Source organism: Egretta garzetta, unplaced genomic scaffold, assembly GCF_000687185.1.
Source record: "Egretta garzetta isolate BGI_Z169 unplaced genomic scaffold, ASM68718v1 scaffold11, whole genome shotgun sequence".
In the NCBI taxonomy this organism is placed as follows: Eukaryota; Metazoa; Chordata; class Aves; order Pelecaniformes; family Ardeidae; genus Egretta; species Egretta garzetta.
The window spans coordinates 1,320,601-1,340,524 of record NW_009258621.1 but is presented as its reverse complement, the minus strand read 5'-3'; the positions used below and the strand labels follow the sequence as shown (position 1 = coordinate 1,340,524).

Genomic DNA, 19,924 nt, shown 5'->3' with positions numbered 1-19,924 from the left:
TTTGAGAAACTGAGGCGGGGAAATGAAGTAAGCTATCCCAAGTCGCTCCTAGAAGCAGGAGAAGGGATTAGCACTCAGGACTGGTGCTTGTCTTGAACCATGGTCCTCCAGTCTTCATCCACCAGCCCCATTTTCCTGTTGCCTCACTGGATAATCAAAGATCTTTGAATTCAGTTTCCATCTCTTTACTACTAAATTACTACACTGGATGTTGTAAGCTGAGGTTCCAAGCACTGATGCTTTGTGTTGTTCGCATGGCACTGCGCTGGTACAGGGAGAGCATGAGCACAAAATACCTGGAAATCACATAAGCAGCAGGGTAGGGACTGTTAAGATTTCCCCAGCCCAACTGAAACCAGCTAGATTTGTTCTCACTGGAACATGTATCTCCTTCGTGAGGGAAGGGGATGGTTAAGGTGCTTTTTTGGGTTTTTTGCATTGCCTTGGTTGGATCTTTAAAAGGCAGTAGTAGTTCTAGCCCAGAGTTTCCTGCTCTGAATCTAACTTTCCCAAGGCACAAGAAGTGACTTACCTGAATATCATAAAGGCTGATCACAAAGCTAACAGCCAGGATTAGAATCGTATTTCCTGCTTTATCTTCTGTTCTTTCAAGCCAGTGCAAAATGTTACCAAAAAGCATTACTACCAAATGACATCAGGGCTTAAGAGCTAGATGGGCATAGGAGCCCATCTAGATACACCTATCAATGTCACTTACATCTGTTCATAGCATGATAATAAATGTCTAGGCAAGTAACAAATACAAAGCAAAAAAAGTTTCATCTGTCTATGGTGTATTTTCCTAAGTGAAATAAACCTAAAGGTGAGTTGGATTTCAGCAGCAGTTAACCCTTCCCCTGACATGATGCAAGGTCTCTTTGCAGGGATGCTAAGCAAAGATTTGCTAAATGCCATACTGGGGCTAACTCCAGAGACTTGCAGTCCATTGCCTGCTTATACAAAACTTCCCAGGAGTCAGGCTGATACCCTCAGGCTTCTCCAAAACCACTGCTGATCCATACGGCTAATCTCTTTTCTTGGGACCATGAAACAAGCTGCAGTCTAAGGGTTACGGCCAATGGATGCATGAGACATGATCACCAGTTTGCCGAGTGGCTGCTGCTCCCCAAGTTTGTTAGGTACTTGGTGGCTTTTGGGCCTGCGAGAGACTTAGCTGAGTGATGCTACCCACTTGTAGGGGACACTGTGCCTGATGTCACCTTCCCCACTGCCTGCCTTCCACCACCCCCAAACAAGTTCACAGGGATCACCTCAGCACGTGTTTTGGAACAGGAGGGGTTTGGTATAGCTTTTGGGTTTCAAGAAGTGCAAGAGAGCTGAAAAGTTGGTCAAACAACTTCCTAGAATACATCCTTGTAGGTCCCATGGGTCTGTGTGCTCACACACACACATCTGTAGTGAGGTAGCTGTTTCTGCTAAGGCAAAGAAGGGTGTTACCTGTTTAGAGAGTTTTGGCTGTCAGCAGAACGGGTATTTTTGGCTTAGGTGGAAAATAATAAAGCTAAATAGGTCTGAGGTCCTGGTCAGAGTGTACTTGCCAGGTGCTGGACTTCAAAACTGATGCCAAGTTGTTGTCTATTTGAATTTTCAGAATTGAAGTGCCAGCAGCTGGGCAGTCCCAGGGCTGCAGGCACAGTACAGGTGTGAACACATTAAGCTGCAAGCTCTTGGGACCTGCTTTCCTATGGGAGCACTAGACAGAGAATTATTACCACTTGCCTGTCATCACCAGTGTGAAAAGTAGGCGTGAGATTTCCCCAGTTCAATTAAATAGAAGGAGCCCAAGGTCATAGAATCATAGAATGTTTTGGGTTGGAAGGGACCTTTAGAGTTCATCTAGTCCAACCCCCCTGCAGTGAGCAGGGACATCTTCAAGCAGATCAGGTTGCTCAGAGCCCCGTCCAACCTGGCCTTGAATGTTTCCAGGGATGGGGCCTCCACCACCTCTCTGGGCAACCCATTCCAGTGTTTCACCACCCTCATTGTAAAGAATTTCTTCCTTATACGTAGCCTAAATCTACCCTGGTTTAGTTTAAAACCATTACCCCTTGTCCTATCACTCACTACCCTTCTTTGTGAAGTGGGTCCGGTCCACTTTAAGTGCTTCCCTTTGTTTCCTGCATGGAAGTGGTGACATGGAAACAATGCCACCTCCCAACACAAAATGACAGTTCGCTCCAGCCCTTTCACAACAGAATACCTTGAGGTTTGCACCAACGGAGCTTGATTAGGTTAGTAATCAGCGCAGCACACAGAAAGCATTTATACCCTACAGCCTTTTGTAAATAGCTAAACTGGTTCTGCCTCTAAAGCTGAGGTGATTTACACATATGGCTTTCTCCCAGCACTGAGGGAGGAGAAACTGAGGCAGTAAAATCCTGAAAGCCAGCAATTTCTTCAAGAAGGGATGCTGAGAGCACTTGAAGGCTCAAAGTTTGTGGTATTTTACCTATAGTTTTCAGTACAGGGAACAAAGGACAGGTTTTTCATTAAACCCTAGCATTTTTAGAGACACAGACTGTATTTTTTTCAAGTCACATTGATGGTCTTGCAAAAGTTTTCTTCAAGAGTTGTTACTACACAAGGGCTGCGTGGGCAGCTCTTGGTGATTCACTGCCTGTTACCCGTTACTGCAGCGGGAGCTGCTCTAAAGGGCCGGCGAGAAAAGGACTTTCCAGTTCTCTCCTCTTCCCAAGACCTTTTCTGGGGTCTTCTGTCCTATTCTCCTTTGGCAGTCACCTCACTCCCCCATAGCTATTGCACCTGACATGACCTCTGGTTAATGACTTATCTCCAAAACCTGAAGAAATCATTTGTGCCAAGTCTGCCTATGCTAAGTGACTTTGGGAGACAGGTACTTTGTGACCCATGGTTCCCTGCTCACAGGTGTGACCGGGGGAATCCCAAACTTTTTCTTCAGTACTTCACATCTTGGGCTACAAGATACCTGGGAAGCAAACCCAGCAATACCCCTTTTCCTTTCTCAGTGCAGTCTCTAGTTTCACCTCCTCCATTCCTTTGGTAGCAGCACTTCATGGGAGTTCCCTCCTCTGCAGCTGGGAAATTGGGAAACACAAATATGACACAATTACCTTCAATTACCAAAAATATTACTTTTATAGAAGAAAAGTGAAAATTTAGACTTATTCCATATCTGAAGCAGTGAGAGACACATAGAGAGATTGTAGGGGAGTTTTCAGTGACCAAGGCTCATCCACAGCTTTCAGAGAGGAGAAACAATCATGTTACTGCCTTTCCTCCCAGCTTCACAGCGCTTTGTATCCTTTAATCTCACACACTGAATCTTCTGTTTGCTTGGGCTTTGGAGCTTCAACAACCCTCATGTGCAGTTAGCACAGAGCAGGACTCCCCTGTGACTTGCTGGTTTGCTCCTGGCCACAGCCATAAATGACTGCCCTCCCTCTGTATACACAGCACGTACGTGGATCAGGTACAAATTCGAACGTGGCTCCACCCACACTGTCCGCAGAAAACACACTCATCCAGAGCAATGAAAAGTGCAAAGATAATTCAGTGTTTTCCACTCGATCCCAGGTGATGTTTCCTAGCATCCCTTGGCACATCCCTCCTTGCACACCTGCCTCACCCCCCAAAAGCTATTGAGATGTTTGTTTTGCTGAGTCCAAGTCTCCTTTTGGCCTCCAAGGCTCTTCTACCTATGTTTCCAGAGAGATTAATAAATACTGTGCACACCAAACTTCTGTAGGACCCATTGCAGGAGCCCCAGTATCCCTCTAAAACATTTCAAGTTTGGTTTTTTGCCATCCCTTCTCTTTGAAAGTATGACCACAAACAGGCCAATAATGGCTACATGCCTTGCAGACAACATCCGTTGTTCAACCTGGAGCACCACGTCCTTATTTTTATTTGAATGGTTCTTCTCCTGTCCCATAATACACAAGGACCCCCAATGGTTTTGCATTTGAGCTCCATCTGGTGCGTCTTGGCTGTGTGTAGTAACGTCTCAGTGCCCATCCCCGCTGTCTAGGTCCTCAAGCAGGTCAAGACATCACCATGTCCCAGCGCTGACTCATGACTGTGCTTTCACAAGGGTTGATGACAAGCTCTTTGGTGCTCTCGTTCGTGTCCCCAGTCATCTCAGTGTCCAAACAGAAGCGTGAAGCTATGTGTTCAATGTGTGACCCGACTTTACCCCATCGCTGAGGAGAGATACACACATGAGAGGAGAAAACAGGGGTGAGCAAGCTTCCTCCTCATTGTACTTTTACTATACTGTTCCAGCATCAAGAGGACAGTCGTCACTAAGCCTTTGCGGCCTGATACTGGGAAGTTCAGGGTCCCCCAGCCCACACTTGGCAGAGCACACGCTGAGCATTTCTCCCATCTGAAGCACACTCATTTAAGCTCAGCCTCTGCCTGGCTTCAGGAAGATAATATACTACCAGCAGCTTTTTCCCCAGGTCACTGGTTCAAATGCCAGCTCAATGATTAACTGCAGAGAAATGCTAGCATCTGCCGGCTGACTGGCAGCCCGTGTGAACTAAATTGCCAGTTTGGGTTTGACTTCTACAGATAAGTATCCAGATCACCACCCGCACTAATAGACATCCTTATCAACACAGTCATTTAAGAGGCAAAGGGCCAAGCAGGCCAGAGTCTGTACTCCCAGATAGACTGTGCTTCCCAGAGGAGGTCAGAGCACACGGGCGATTTGATGTGCAGTAACACCACGCTAAAAGAAAGGGAACTTCAAAGAAAATGGAGGAACAACGAAAGGGCTCACCTGCTTGTTGTCACCTTCTTTGCAAGGTGACAGTAGCACCTGGGACCCAGGGAAGAGGGTGTACACAGACAAGCACAGCTGCTGCTGGCGGACTTGGTGGTTGTACGTGTATGTCCATTCCTGCAAAGAGGAAGAAAAAGAAAGTAGGTGAGAGCTCAAGGTTGATTCTTGGTATTCTTCTACCAGGAAAGCAAACGCTTTGGCTTGTATCCTGCCTCCTTGGAAACTAAGCACAAACTTCATTGACTTCAAGAGGCACCAGGACAGGTCACGAGGATGTTTCAAGCCTCCTCAAAACTGCAGCTGTCACTGGGGGACTATAGGTACCGAAGAAAATGACTGCAAAAGCTGCTGGAAGAAAATGGTTCATAAGGTAAAGGATTTCATAGCCAGAACTGGGGAACAGGGGATATGGAAAAAATGGCAAAAGAGGCAGAAATGTGCAACCACACACTGTGCAATCTTCATTTTCTGAGGAAGAGCAGCAGAAATGCTTTGCAGCTAGCAGCGGGAAAGAGGAGGTGCTATATAGCAAATGTTCGCAATTCCTGGGATTCTGTTCCCAAATATCACAAAAATCAGTGGTAAAGCTCCCCTTCATATTAAAGGAGCGTGACTGAACTCCAAATGTTTGCTTTTCTGGTTTGCTATGACCACTGCTATTCCTGCTCCCCTGGAGTTTTTTTCTCATGCTGCTTTTCATGTTCACCTGCTCTTTATCAGCTCCTCAGCCCAAGAAATAATCTTTGGGGGAGCAGAGACTCTTTGTCCTGTGTAAAGCTCTCTGGGATGATCATCTTTTCCACCCATGGATGTTTTTTTCTTGGGAGAAAAAGAGAAGCAGCTGATAGTTTGACCGGGATTTCCAAATGTACTGGACAGCATGTACGTACATATATACTGCTTAGCCCAGTAGTATTTCACAGAAGTTTATTCCAGTTGAACGTTTTCTATCATGTTCCTGTGCTCATGCTACCCCAGAGCACCTCCTGAGGATCTAAAACTGTCCAGGCAGGCATGTCTCCCTGCCACTTGTGTGTGGACACAAGCAGACAAGAGCTGCTCTGGCTTATGGGAAACCACAAACCGTACCTTTACATAACCCCAGAGAGTGACTTCTGGAACAAGTGTTTTTGCTTATAACTTTGTGAGAGTATTAACTTTAAAATTAGGGCTTGAAGGGGTTTCTAAGGGCCTCTAGCCAGGGTGCAAAGCAGGATCAACCCCTGCTGTGTGAACAGTTCTGAGATGGTAGTTAAGCAAGCAGCAGTGGGAGCAAATGGAGAGCAGGTTGCTGAGCCCCGGCAGGGCAGGTGAGCGGGACCGGAGGACAAGCAACAGGCTGGCTTCGCTAGCAGAGAGCAATAACCACGCTGGAGAGAGCAAGGCCAGGGAGCAAGAAGGTTTCTTGCCCCAGAGCCAAGGCAAATGCCTTGACAAGGTACAGGCTATGAGAAAAAGCTGCTGTGAAAGAAAAGGTGCAGAGAGAAAGCAAAACAGTCAAGAGCTCAGATACAGAGGAGTCAGAGCTCCAGAAGGAGTGAAGTGAGCAGGGATGTTGGCGATGCAGGGAAGGGCAGAGCTCAAACACATGGCAGTTTAGGCTGGTCTAGAAAAAATGAAGGGTAAGAGGTGCTCTTGGGAGACTGCAACCCTTTCCGAGTGCCGGAGGGGGAAGTAAAGAATGGCTGCCTTGATCCCAGAGCTGGGATGCCTGCAGCTCCCCCCAATTTTTGGTGGAGGCTTTGGGTTGCATTAGCATGAGTTATTAGAGCAGGGAAACGCTTCCACCCCTTTGGTATTTGTCAGCATCAGCAGCTTTAACTCCTCTCCCTGACTTCAAAACAGACAGCTACAGGCATTTAATTGCTGGGAATATAAATCCCACTTCATTCAGGTTCTTAGCTGCCTGGAAGGGGGAAACATGCTTTTGCACAGCAGACCTGGATCCACAAGGACTTCACGCTGTGATCCTCACACCCCACGTTTCTTAGCCTGCAACTCTCCCCGCCGCCCCCCCCAGCTAATGGAAATCAAACCCGGCTTTCTGAACAGCCTGCCCACAGGCCTCTCAGCCAGCGCTGCCCAGCATTTCGGCACATAACACAGCATTAATTTTCAAAGCCATAGCCTGCACTCAAAGGGCCTTCTGGCAACTACTTCTTCTTTGTCAGACGGAGCAGAGCTTACCTGATGCTACAGTGAACGCGTTCCAGACATCCCCACCGTGCGCGCTGCCAGCTGCTGTGTAAACTACCAGCCTGGGGAATCAGGTGCCAAATTAGCCCCGCATCTGTGAGGAACCAAGCCCCACGGGGCAAGCTCCAACACCTGTTCCCAGCCCCTGCGCTGCTACAAGCGGCTTGGAAAACCTGCTTTACATTTTTAACCAACTGTTTGGCCTTTTAGCTCGGGACAAGGCCTGAGCGATGCTCACGAGGCTCCTCGGCAGCGGCAAGCTAATCCTGTAACTCTTGCATGCGTGGGGTCCCCCAACTAAGGGAGCAGGACTTCGTGACCTCCCAACCTCCTTGCTTCACTGAGGCACGTCATGGAGGACTGCTGCTCCCAGAGGTTCTCCGTGCTTTTTTTTTTTTTCCCAGGCCAAGCTCTGTTCAATCAAGCCTTCCCAGCATTCACATCCTCTCAAGGCAGGACCACCCTCTCACTCAGCAAAGCGCCATGGGGTAGTCAGGGTGGTGGTAACCATCTCTCCCAAACTGTTCCTCACCCTGAGAAGCGAGGCCTACGGAGCAAGATATATGCGTCAGTTGGGTGGCTGACGTGGGATCCTCCCCTCCTGCCCCCAGGCTGGCCTGCGACCATCTTTATCTAAACTGACAGATTCTCACACAGCTCTTCTGTTTTGGCAGAATGGCTTTCTATGGAAGCCAGCCCTGCTGAAAATGTTGTATCCAGTTCTAATCATGTCTTGCCTCTTTTCAGCCCTAGATGAAAGCCAGAGAAAATGATGCAGAAGATGAAGAAGATCCGGGGAGGGAAAGAAAAGTAACACAAACACCACAGAATCCAGGAAAAGCTTTGAGTTAAAATACAGGCAAATGGCCATGCAATTTTTTACCTCACTCCTTCTCTGCCCTTGTTTGTATCAGTTGGCATGAAAATTCTTGCTTTCCCCCCTCCATGAGAAACTACTTTACCTTCTAAACCCTGGCACATCGAGCACGCACGTGGCCAGCACAGCAGTAACAACCGCAGAGCTTCGCACCCCAGGGGCCGTGGTGCAGGGGGCAGCCCAGGGTGCTCCTAAGAGAAGGGAGACCTTCAAGGAGCTAACACAGCTTCAGGGCTGCAGACTGGCCTGAAGCGATGCCAACAGGGCTGAGAGCCAACACCAAGGGAAAACAGACACACGAGGCAGAACTGAGATCAAGATTTTCTGCCTTTTCAAAGATAAAGCAGCTCCCAATGAAGTGGTGGTGGAGCAAGGAGGAAGAGGGTGGATTGGGAGAGCAGAGCTACCAGCTGCACACCACGACTGGCAATCCCCCTCCTCTGAAGCCTCGGATAAAACAAGCCCCCACCCGAGGCTTGCAACTATTTTTCAAGGCTTTAGCATCATTCGAGCAGGCACCTGTCACTGCTACTCAGCATCATTGTGAATTGAGGAAATTATTTTAAAATGTGACCTTTGGCTTGGCGTAGCCTGGCTGGCAGAAGGAGAAAGGAGCCCCTCAGCCTAGCAAGGAGCAGTCCCATGGGAGCCCGGCGTTACGTGACGGAGCTGTACGTGCTTTGCTGCCAAGCAAGAGGTCAGCCGTTCCCTAAAGCCGGGGTAGTAGCAGCTAGCGAAAAATGTTTCTGAAGAAGCTGGGACAAACCTCAGCCCTCAGTTATCTTCTTAAAATCACAAGGAAGGATTTGCCAAGGCACGCGACTGCATGGGTCACCTAAGGATACCAAAGTGCTTCACTCGTCAAAAGGCCCTGGGGTGCAAGTAGCGCTTACACACATCTCAGAAGAGGGAAAGCAAAGTACAAAAGGTGCCCACGGCAGCCTGGGTGCAGAGGTGGCACTGCCGCCAGCCAGCCCTTCTGCTCTGCCGGCTCAGCCTGGCTCCCACCACTCCAGCCAGCCTCCAGCTGGGGCACGACATGCCCCCGGAGGAGAACAACAAAGACTTTTGAGGGGAGGAAGGTCAGAAGAGAATATTTATGGTTAAGATGTCTCAGGAGGGACACTGTCAAGTCAGTTTGGATAGATGCTAAATGTTCTCCAAGGAAAGTGCACATCTAGTCATCCCACAGAGGTCCTTGAGCCAGCTGGGGTAAACTTCAATGCCACATCAGACAGATTATCACATTGCATTTCCGTAACAATGAGTGTCAAGGACATGCCACCCAAACACAACGGCAGCCAGTCAGCTCCAAGGCCCAGATATTTGGGGTGCAGGCCAGGGAAACGGATGTTGCAACCTTCCCATCTTCCTCACTTGTCTAGGAGATTTATACTCATCTTGCGGCTACTGCTCACATGTGTGTGAGTATCCAGTGCGAAGCACCTTCTGCTTTTTTTATCTGAAGTATGTCAGGTTTCACGGAACTGCTAATGATTAATGGTTTATTAAATAAATCCCAGAGTCAGATGTCTATTCCAAAGATGTATGTCCTAATATTAACTGACACTTGGTTTGAAAAGAAAAACAATCACTCACACCTTCATCAGAGAGACCAGGGCAAAATTGTGATAAATTATTTTCCCTCAGATGCATTCAGAATCATAGAATCGTTTAGGTTAGACTTGTGCTCCAGACCCCTCTCCAACTTTCTTGCTCTCCTCTAGAGATGTTCCAGCAATGCAACGTCTTTCCTGTAGTGAGGGGCCCAAAACTGAACACAGGATTCGAGGTACAGCCTCACCAGTGCAGAGTACAGGGGCACAATCACTTCCCTACTCCTGCTGGCCACACTATTCCTGATACAAGTCAGGATGCTGTTGGCCCTCTTGGCCACCTGAGCACACTTGCTGGCTCATATTCAGCCAGCTGTCAACCAGCACCCCCAGGTCCTTTTCTGCCAGGCAGCTCTCCAGCCACTCTTCCTCAAGCCTGTAGCGTTGCATGGGGTTTCTCTTGTGAAAAAATAAATTGATCATTTCATTCAGCAAATGAGACACAACAAGACATAGAGTACCAAGGTTCTGGTGGGCCGGAGGGCAGGCAGAGCCTGCTGTGCCCTGGGGATGGGCAACACCGCATAAGATCCCTGCCAGTTGCTACCTCTAGAGCAGGTCTCTCCAAGAGCCACCCCAGGGGACAGAGCCAGCCCGGACTGCTGCTAGACCTCTTGGAGAGGGAAGAGTCAAGTGGATCCCAGGGATGAGAAGACAGAGCTCTCCTGCACAAAGATGAGGGGTCTTCTTGTACCTCAGTGCCCCTTTTAATAATTCAGGACTAACACCAGGCACCACCGCGGAGGGTTTGTGAGATCTGCTAGGGGTGTAAATCTGATTTCACCACAGTCAGAGTACTCTTCTCAATTTACCCAAACTATGGAAGCGCCCAGAGGGCTCACAACATCCTTCCCCTGCACTACAGATAGAAAAAACTAAAACAAAGAGCAACTGATTGCCATCTGGCAGCTCCTGCTCCTCTGTCCTCAAACCATGGTGATGTACAACAGCTCAGATCTTCTTGCACCTGGTCCCAGGACTTCATGCATGTAATGTTGGTAAAGGGCCTGGGGAGCCTAGTAGGGAGACAGATACAGAAAGGCAATCAAGCAACCAGATTAATGCTACTAACACTGATAATAAAGGATCTGGATGGCCAGGCTATTTCCATAGTACTTACTGAATGCCAGGAAAGCACAGCTTTGATTTAGCTAAGCCTATTTTTCAAATAATGAAGCTTAGGGTAAACAAGATGGGACTTCAGTATGTTGAAAGTGAGGATTATTGCTCTATTCCGGTATAGCAAATATGAAACGAAGTAGCATTCAGGACTGCTGCATAATCTATCCTGCACAGCCTGCTGACTGTAACTCCCACTTCATCCACAAGCTCAGGTGGTCTTGTAACAATTGTGTAATTAAAATTTAAGTTTCTATTCATAGTGAAAATTTAAATATCCTGCTTTCATCTGAAATATTCTCCATGGGTACAAGTAACAGAGAACTATCCTAGAAAGACAGAGAAAGAAAAAAGGAAAATATTTTCTCTATTCCTGCCTGTGTATCGAGCATAGCTTTTTAGCAATCTGTTTGTAGAGCATTTTTCAGTTCCCCTGCGGAGTCAGTCCTGGACGTGCACAAGAAATAGAGTTGCCATCCAGTGGGAAGCGTTGACCTATTGCAAACCGCTGCAGAATCAGAATGGGAAGATGAAAAGTTTGTGGCATGAAAAATTCCAAAAATTTACTCCACAGAAATGTCAAAACAAAATGTGTTTGATGGGAATGAAACAATCCAACTTGTTGGCGTGACATTTCTCATTTTAAAATATCACATCAAACTGATATTTCAGAAAGACCAATGCCATTTCATTTTGAAACACTAGCTTGCAGCAGCTTTTTCCATTCTGATTTTCCCAGATTTTTTTTAAAAACATCTAATTCATTGAAAGTTACAATTCTCACTAAAACATTTTTTTTCCTTCAGCAGAGTTGACCCTGCAAAACACGATGATCTGCTCTCATCAGCTTGCTTCTCTTGCTGTTTGTGTAAAAAGTCCATGTAGCAGTGGAAGAAAGAAAAATAACTCTAAAACCCGGCAGCCAGTTAACCCATAAGAACTGTAACTATGCAGTACTTGCAGTTATATTCACTGTATTTTCTGAAGTGACCAAAACTCAAGTAATCATTGTTCATTTTACCAGACTGTGAAGCAGATACTATTTTCCTGACTAAAGGCAGGCATGCAACTCCATGCAAAAGAGATGCGCACAATGACACACTCCATTTGCACATACAAACTGGGGACATCTTCAGCAGCAACTCCAGGCTGGGCCTTTTATATGCATAGCTACTGGTTTTGGATGTGTAACCATGAGGGTTAAGGATGTACAGTCAAGTGGAAGCAAGCACACTGTTGCCTATCAAATTATTTTATGGTACCCCAAAGAAGCAAGTGACTGCTATCCTCCTTATTTTATAGATGGGAACAGTAAGAGAACTTCCTGACATGCCCAAAATCACAAAGGGAGCCTGAAGCAAAGGCAGGTTTTGAAGCCATGTCTTCAGGGCCTTGCTCCAGCGACTCTGCTGCAAGGCACGCGTGCCTGCTCTTGGCTCTAACATTTCATAGAATATGCTTTTGAGAACACTGATTCATACGGCTTCTCATCTCGGTGAGATTGAAAAAACCGAGATCATCCTCATTACATTCTCACTAGTTTAATGGGCAATCTAATATTGAGAGAATGCAGACTATGAAGTTATAAATACCATTGCGATTCAGTGCGTTTTGAAAGAAATAAGGCTGAAAGATAAGAGGAAATTATAGTTCTCTTTTTCTGTCTCTGATCTCTGCAGATGAATGGCGCATGGCGTTCCTGAGCAGCAGTAAGCGCTCAGCGCAGGCTAGCAGAGAGATTAGTGATCCACACTCTACTGTGGCTCCTACACCAGCCCCTGCTGCTGTCCAGGGCCTCCACCGAGGTAAGTAGGACTTACCAGGGTTTAACTCCGTGCTGCCTTAGGGAAGGGGCTGGCAGAAGAGGTAATCCTCCAACAGAGCTTTAGCAAACTTAGGAAATCGCCTTGAACCTGCTCCGGAGCCTTTTCTCCAGCCAGCATCACAGGGGTGTTGCTTACACATCTTACCTGTGCCGTTGCTGCTGTGCCTTTGCTGCTGATGCAAGGATTTAAGCTCAGGATGGGCAGCTCTTGGGCTTCAGACTTGTGTGACTCCAGGCAGCTCTGCCTTTGCCTGATCATCCCAGTCTGATAGAGCGATTCCTCAGGAATCCTGTGGGAACAGCATGAAAACAACATCCCTACTCCCCTAGACACGGAGAGTACTCGGAGGGAGGCTTGGTGGGGTAAGGAGGGTGCAGTGACACCATTTCACCTTTAGAAAATGAGTGGCAAGATCTATTACAGTACTGAGAGCAGTACATGGACAGGGACGCTGCAGAAGCAGCACTCAGAGATGGATGGCCAGCCTTTCTAAGAAGAAAAAATAAATAACACTGCAGAAGGCAAAAACAGGAGCAAGGAATAGACTGTGAGCAGGCTGAAGGTCAGCCTTCAGCTTACAGGAGTGGGGAACTTTATAACAAACTGCCACAGAGCCCTGGCATTCCCTGTAAATGCTGCTGTGCAATGACACAGAAGGCAAAAAAAGCAAGAAAACAGCTATAAATCATTTTCACACTGTGATTCTGCACTCAGCCATTGCACCAGCAGGTCCCTGGAGGTACCTCGAAAACATTGCACCCTTTTTGAGGATGGTTCCTGATAGTTACTGGGGAAATGGATGCAATAGGTTTCTGGAGTAATTTTGGTGACTGCACAAAAGCAACTGTGGAAGTGTGTATTAAGCAAAGCATCAGGCTAGGAGTAAGGCAAAGCCACCTGAATACAGGTCATGAACTCCTACAGCGGATGGTTTTGCAACAGAGGAGTCTTGAGTATCACAGAACAGTGTGAAAGGACTGGAAATGGGGCGGGGTTTTTGTAAGCAGGAGTCATTAAGTACTGAAACAACCCACCAGAGGCTACGGTGGGTTTTCCACCTTGGGATACTTTTTTCAGGAAAACTGGCTACTTCCCTATACCACCTGCCCTCCAGGAGGATACCTGAGGAAGAACCAAGAGAACTAACTGGTGCTTTGCCCCTCACCAGCCCTGCAGCAAAGAGCCATGGAGTCTATAAGACTGCTTAGAGAAAGCAGGATCACAAATTAACCATGTCACACTGTGAGCAAGCTGTGTTTAAAGCCAGCACAAAATTCACTACACCGTTCTGTGAAGCCCAAGAGAGGGGGTGCCTGTGTCTCTGGGACAGGGGGAGGTGTGGGGACTGGAGGGGCAGAGGAAAACTCTGTGGGGCAGGAGGGATCCTGCTAGAGACAGGCAGAGATTGCACATCCATACCGAAGCTCAGGATAAACGTTTTCCAGGTACCACTTGAAGCTGTGGCATTTCAACCTCTTCCGCAGCTCCACTCTGCTCTGGACGCTGTGGGAAGAAAATACCATAGAGATGGAAATCACAAAGGTGAGACCCAACACGTCAGAAAGGGAGGGTGAGAGAAACCCAGCAGATATGCACAGGCAGCAAACACAAGAGCATCCTCTGTCTCTTTGGAGGTCTCACTTGGTAAAATGGCATGATGACATACTGCCATTTTAACAAGGAGCCTGAAGTTTGGTGGCTGAAAAGGTTCATGGAAAGGTATAGTAAAAAAAAAAAAGTATGCCATCTACTATATGCAATAAGTATTTGTTTAATATATTAACATACTAGGAAATTGATATATGCTATTACAAGTTACTCTTAGTTTACAGGACTACAGAAGACCTTGATTTCCAAGAGTACCTAAGCATGCCTTTAAGTCAGCAGAAGTTAATCACACAGTGAAATACTTCTTCCTTTCATTAACCAGGGCAAAATTTCTGCTGAGGGATCATGCTGTATAATGACATTTTCCAAACTCCAGCTCCTCCCTGGGCCAGCCTCTACCCGTGGAGCTGTTATGAGCTGGCATTTACAGAGCAGTAGGAAGCCTTTGCTACCTTCCCTTCACCCTCATATGTTTAGCAGGACAGAGCTGTTACTTCATTCGGTGTTGACGGATGGGAAGAAGATATGAATTCAGTGGAAACAGGTTAGTCACCAGGATTTCAATTTATTCAGCCTGGAGATTGAAGAGTAGCCAGGAGGAGTTTGGGTTCAGATTTGGGGCCCCCTGTGGTCCAAAGGAAACTTTCTAAGGAAAGGAAGAGCATATGAAAATGAGAAATTAACACAAATACTTACAGTCCTCCTGACAGGGAGGCATTTCTGACTGTCCACAGAATGAAGGGCAAACTCCCTGCATACAAATCACTTGCTCCTTTGCAATAAAGTCTTAGTGGGCCCAAAATCTGGTGATTTTCCTGCCCCTCATCTGCCAGTGAGACCTCCAGACTCACCCTCCCAAACTCTGCTCTGGGACCAGAAGTACTTGTACCTAATGCCAAGAGCAGGACATAGGCAGAGGGGGTTTCTCCCCACCTCGATTCGGTGCACTCACTGGGATAAACTAGGACAGCATATAAACTAGCTGCTTATATGTTTCATTGCTGTGCTTATAGCATCTGCCTACCATTAGCATTTAATTGAGCGTTACTACAGAAACAACGCTGGCGGGTTTCCGCAGCAGGGTGGCGTCACCGTCAACACCCACAGCAGGCAGGGCGCAGGCAGGGAACAGGCAGCAGAGAAAGACACTTACTTTCCATAAGGCCTCCCTTGGGCTGCGGGACGAGCCGCGTAGTAGTACTGCTTGAATTGGTCCATCCACACCTCCGCGGTGCGCTTGGTGTTTCTGAAGGAGACAATGAAAGACAGGTGAAACCAAGGAAGCCTCCGAGGTGCTGTTTTCCTAAAATGCATTGACTGATCCACCCCGCTCTCCTTCCATCCTCAACTTAGTCTTTGGCGTCACCCAAACCACCTCTGAGCCAGCCCAGCCCTGACTAGTAGAGAAGGTACTCCTCCTCCCCATTACACCAGGCACCAAACACAACAGGGCAAAGAATTCACCATTTCACACTCAGTTGGGTGCTTTGCATCCACCAGACTCAGAACTAAAGCTTCTCTTAAGCATCGTCTCCCAGGCAGCCATGCCTGGGTTTTTATTTAGTGTCTGGGATGGAGCTGTGAAAAGTGGTGCAAAATTTGCCAAAGATTGAAGGCAAATATTTCCTTTGCATCAATCCTGTACGGACTCTTCTGCTCTGCACTCCTGGATTTCTATGAGGCAAATCTCAGCATTCAAAACCTAAGAGAAACCACCTCGTCCACTGTGCTGTAGCTAAGTATCAGTCTTTCACATCAGCCAGATGTCTGGAGAAAGTTTATGAACTTCAGGAAATCTTCTGTTGACTTCAGATAGCTCCAACTCTCCTTGCAAATGGCTTTGTTGCTCCATGCCTATCCACCCATCCTTGCCCTGGGTCAAGGGAGTCCTCCAAGCTCCTGCTCCAAGGCAGGCCAGTGCCCCCAAGCTATTGCTATCACACCACTGAGCTGTGGGTGCTGCAGGGCAGGCTCTGAGCCAGCCAGGTCCCACATGGCCAGAACAGCAGATAGTCTGCATTTGAACCCAGCACAACACCAGAGCCTGAGCTGTCTCTCACACTGAAGAAGAAGCTGTGTGGAAAAAAAAAAAAAATCAGTATCTGGCAGAAAGGTGGAGATATTTTTTACTAACATCTCTGTTTAAACAGAGGTACCACATAGCATCAGGTTGCCAGAAGCTGCTTCTCCTCTCAGTCTATACACTACAGCATTAAGTTTAAGGCTGATAGATACCATAAGGTTAATAGAATCCCAGCTCCTAATGCCTACAGATATGTTTCTCCCGACCACTCTTCAGTCCCTTGCTGATTCATGGTGCTTCTTCCTCTCTCTCTAAGGCTACTGCAATAGTCTAAGGGCTCTTGCTCAAGAAATGCCGAAGTCACAGTGTCTACATCTGTATCTAACCCTCCCCAAATTTCAGGGTTTTTTTGTCTAGGCTTCCTGATCTCATTGGAGTTTATAAGAAACACAGGGATAAATGCTGAGGCTCACACCTAGGCGTTGATTCAGACCTCCCCAAAGTCCCCTGTGCCTGGGGTGCAGCCAGAAGACCTGTACCCATTCGAGCTCCCCTTGCTCCTCCTGCAGGTGATGCAAGGCAGCCGCTGCCTTTTCACTCAGGTTTGCAGCAACTCCAACAGTGGAGATGTTGTCACATCCCAGCCTGTTCTGTAGGAGTCTTTATTTCCCTACTAAAAGCAAGAGCCTTCCTCGTGACTCTCAAATTTGTGCCCTCCTCCTTGATGCCAGAAACGCCCTGTGCCCCTCACCGCCGTCTTTTCAAAGCAAGGTGACAAGGTCCCCTTCCTCCTACACACATTGCGTGGCTGGAAATCATGTATTCGGTACAACTGAGAGGTGTAATTTGTTCTCCCCCAGTTCGTTGTCTCATGTGAAGCGTGGGGAAGCTGCAGAGAGCCTGGGTCAGTGGTAATCCCGCTGCAGGCGGCTAGGTCTTCACAAATACTGTTGTCAGCTCTTTATAGCACTGGGAAAGCCACACTAAAAGGAACACCTGGTGTGTAAACACACACAAATGCAGTTTATCTGAGAAACAACCTAGCATTAAGTATAAGTACCCCTGGTGTTTTTCTCTGTCCTTTACTTAATGGACAACCTTCAGCCTCATGGTCTGAAAAAGGAGGAAATCCTTCCTGGCTTCACTAGCTGCTCCCATCGTCTTTCCTATGCTGATCCCCACTTCTGGACTGCCTCCTTCCTTGCCTGCTCTTTCCAGGATCTTAGCCCATCTCAGCCAGCTGGTTCAGTACCTGATTCAGTCTGCATTCCCACGTGCAAGGACAAGTCCCCTTCAGCTGGGACGCCCCAGCAGTTCCTTCAGTGTCCCTGCCAGCGAGGTGCAGCCCAGTGCCGCCTCTGCTCGAGAGACAGCACCAGCCTGGAGGCGAAGCCACCCACTCCAGCACGCTGCTCAGCTCCGCTCTCAGAGAGGCATTGGGAACCAAATTTTCTGGTTCAGCTGAGCCATGCTCAGCCCTCAGCTAAGGTCACTGGGTACTGACAGACATCGCTGGCAGCCTGATTTCAGGTCATCATAAATGTGTTCTGATGACCTTCGGGTCTAAACCATTTGCTGTTACGGCAGCTAGTGCTCAGGGAGATGCTGGGGCCGTCCTCCATTTCTGTGCTGATGAAAGGTACCATTAAATGTCCTATTTCTGTCATATTCTTGACGCTGTAGGAATCCTAAAGGAGAGTCATACTGACTTCGATTTTCTTTGGCTCAGGAGATTCCTGCCCAGGAATATTTCAAAGTTTTCCAAAAAAACTTTCCTCCCCCTCTTCCCTGCTCCTCCTTCCCCACAAGGCAGCACCTTATTCCATTTCACAAAAAAACAAGGCAAGCACAAAACACCTACTTAATGTATGTATTGGCATTTCCCTCTGGAAAGACATATGGATGTTTCTTCCGGAAGACATGTCCAACACGGCTGCAGGGGATGATTTCCAGGCTCCCTCCACACATCCACACACGGAAAGAGATTTCTACAAGAGAAGCAGCTTCAGCATTTTGTCTTTCTGTCCTAGAGCAAGTTGGATCCTGGTGTTACCTCTCACTTCATCCTCTGCCACATTAAACAGGGGTAAAGCAATTACCGGAGGGGCTTTCCTAGGCACAACTCCCTTAAAAGCACATTTCAAAGCTTCTTGCAAGCTGTTTGAAGTCGGTGCGCTTGAGACCTGCCTGTAGCACAGCAGGTGCTATCACACTGGCCAAAGCGAGGCAGTGAGTACGTCCTTTTCCATGCAGCCCTGCTTACATTGCAGAATCATCTTGCCAGTTCTGTGCTCCCCTAACCACTTCTGTGCTGCGTATTTCAGAGTCACCTCCCTCCAAAGGGCTGCCAAGTTCACCAGAAGAGGCCATGAATTCTGTTTATTCACCACTACAATGGTCATTATCTTTATGAACTCACCATTGATTCTGCAAAGCAAAGGGAGCGCTGTGCATCCATCACCTGTCCCCAGATGGATAGGAGCTTACCCTGCCCAGCATATACTCCGGGCTGTGAGTGCCGACATTGCAGACCAACAAGGTACACACCTTCGCACAAGGAAACGTCAGTGGTGGGAGGGATTATCCCAAAAATTTGGATAAGCTGTCGGTACAGGAAATGTCTCCTGGTTGCCCCAAGCCTTGTTCTGGCTGGTCGACGGAGCCCTTCCGGAGAAAAATGAGCCTGTGGCACAACTGACACCAGAAGTTACAGGGCTCTTGGCAGGGAGCTGGATGAAATCCTAGCTGGCAAGGTAGGATGGGTGAGCAGAACGGCTGATCTAATGGGTCCATCTGGTCCTAACGCCTGTGAAGCTATGAATCTGCAGCTATATTGTCAGACAGTCATGCTCAGACAGAATCAGCATGGAAAAGATATGAAATTAAAAAGAGAAGGCTTCTGCAATTCTTTGCATCCTAGTTTATGATCTGTTGACAGTATAGAGCTACATGTAGCTTGTATTTACTCCAAAACTACAAATTCCTTCTCACCCCCCACCCCCTGCCCATTTAACTACAGAAGTCAGACAGGAGCACACCCCTCATCTCTGCCAGCTCATGCTCCCAGCAGTCCCCTCACATACGCCAGCACAAGGATGACTTGTCCCCAGGTCGGATGCTGGCAAGACACATGCTTGTGGGCAGGAAGGCCAGTTGGGCAGCATGGACAGACTGGCACTCCTCCGCCGCCTCCTCCTCCTACAGCAGGCACTGCCGGCCTGCAAAGCTGCCATCCCTCCAAAAAACAACTTAGTGCTTCAGGGAGAAAAGGAGAATTGCAGCCTGGACCTCCAAAGCCACTTACTCTCAGGTGCAGGTCACTGCAGAGGTGGGAGCTGGCTTCATGGCGCTCCCATCCCGGCTCCCAGCACACCCACCTGCTCCTGAGCTGATGGAGGGGAGAGGCTGAGACAGCTGCAAAACCTTTCGCCTTGATGCCTGGGTCCAAAATTCAAGGCTTGAGCCCATTCCCAATAGCTGCCCCAGGCAGCAGGGGCCAGCAAACGCTGGGGTGGGAAAGCACAGTGGGAAGAAGAAGCATTTCTTTCCAGAAATCCCCTCCCCTTCCTTTCACTGCTGTATTTACAGGCAAGAGCTGCAACAGCAGCTGGAGCTTCACCACTTTCCCCAGCACCGGGTATTAACAGGCCAATAAAACATGCCCTTGTGCCGTGTCCTGGTGCTATATTGGGAGCAACCTTAATCACAGCTGCAGGGAAATAAGATTACGGCAGGATGCGGCCGCTCCTAAGCTGCTGCTCTTGGTTCCCCTCGCATGTGGCTGTTGTTCATTTGCCCGTGTGTCACAGTGCCAGCCACGCTGCCAGCGCTGCTGAGTAAATCAGAAGGGGGCCCAATAAAAGGGGACAA

The 19,924-nt window shown here is 48.0% G+C and overlaps 1 protein-coding gene across 1 annotated transcript in view; it reads right to left on the bottom strand.

Annotated features, from left to right (window-relative positions):
* Window positions 1-4,043: 4,043 nt before the first annotated feature.
* Window positions 4,044-19,924, bottom strand: part of GALNT14 (polypeptide N-acetylgalactosaminyltransferase 14) — a 64,117-nt gene continuing 48,236 nt past the window's right edge. Inside the window, exons 10-15 of the mRNA XM_035903606.1 lie at window positions 17,916-18,042; window positions 15,185-15,277; window positions 13,843-13,926; window positions 12,568-12,712; window positions 4,787-4,906; window positions 4,044-4,202 (exon numbers count right to left, since the gene is read on the bottom strand). Of these exons, the coding sequence (XP_035759499.1) occupies window positions 4,044-4,202; window positions 4,787-4,906; window positions 12,568-12,712; window positions 13,843-13,926; window positions 15,185-15,277; window positions 17,916-18,042 (728 nt within the window). The remainder of the gene's footprint in view (window positions 4,203-4,786; window positions 4,907-12,567; window positions 12,713-13,842; window positions 13,927-15,184; window positions 15,278-17,915; window positions 18,043-19,924) is intronic.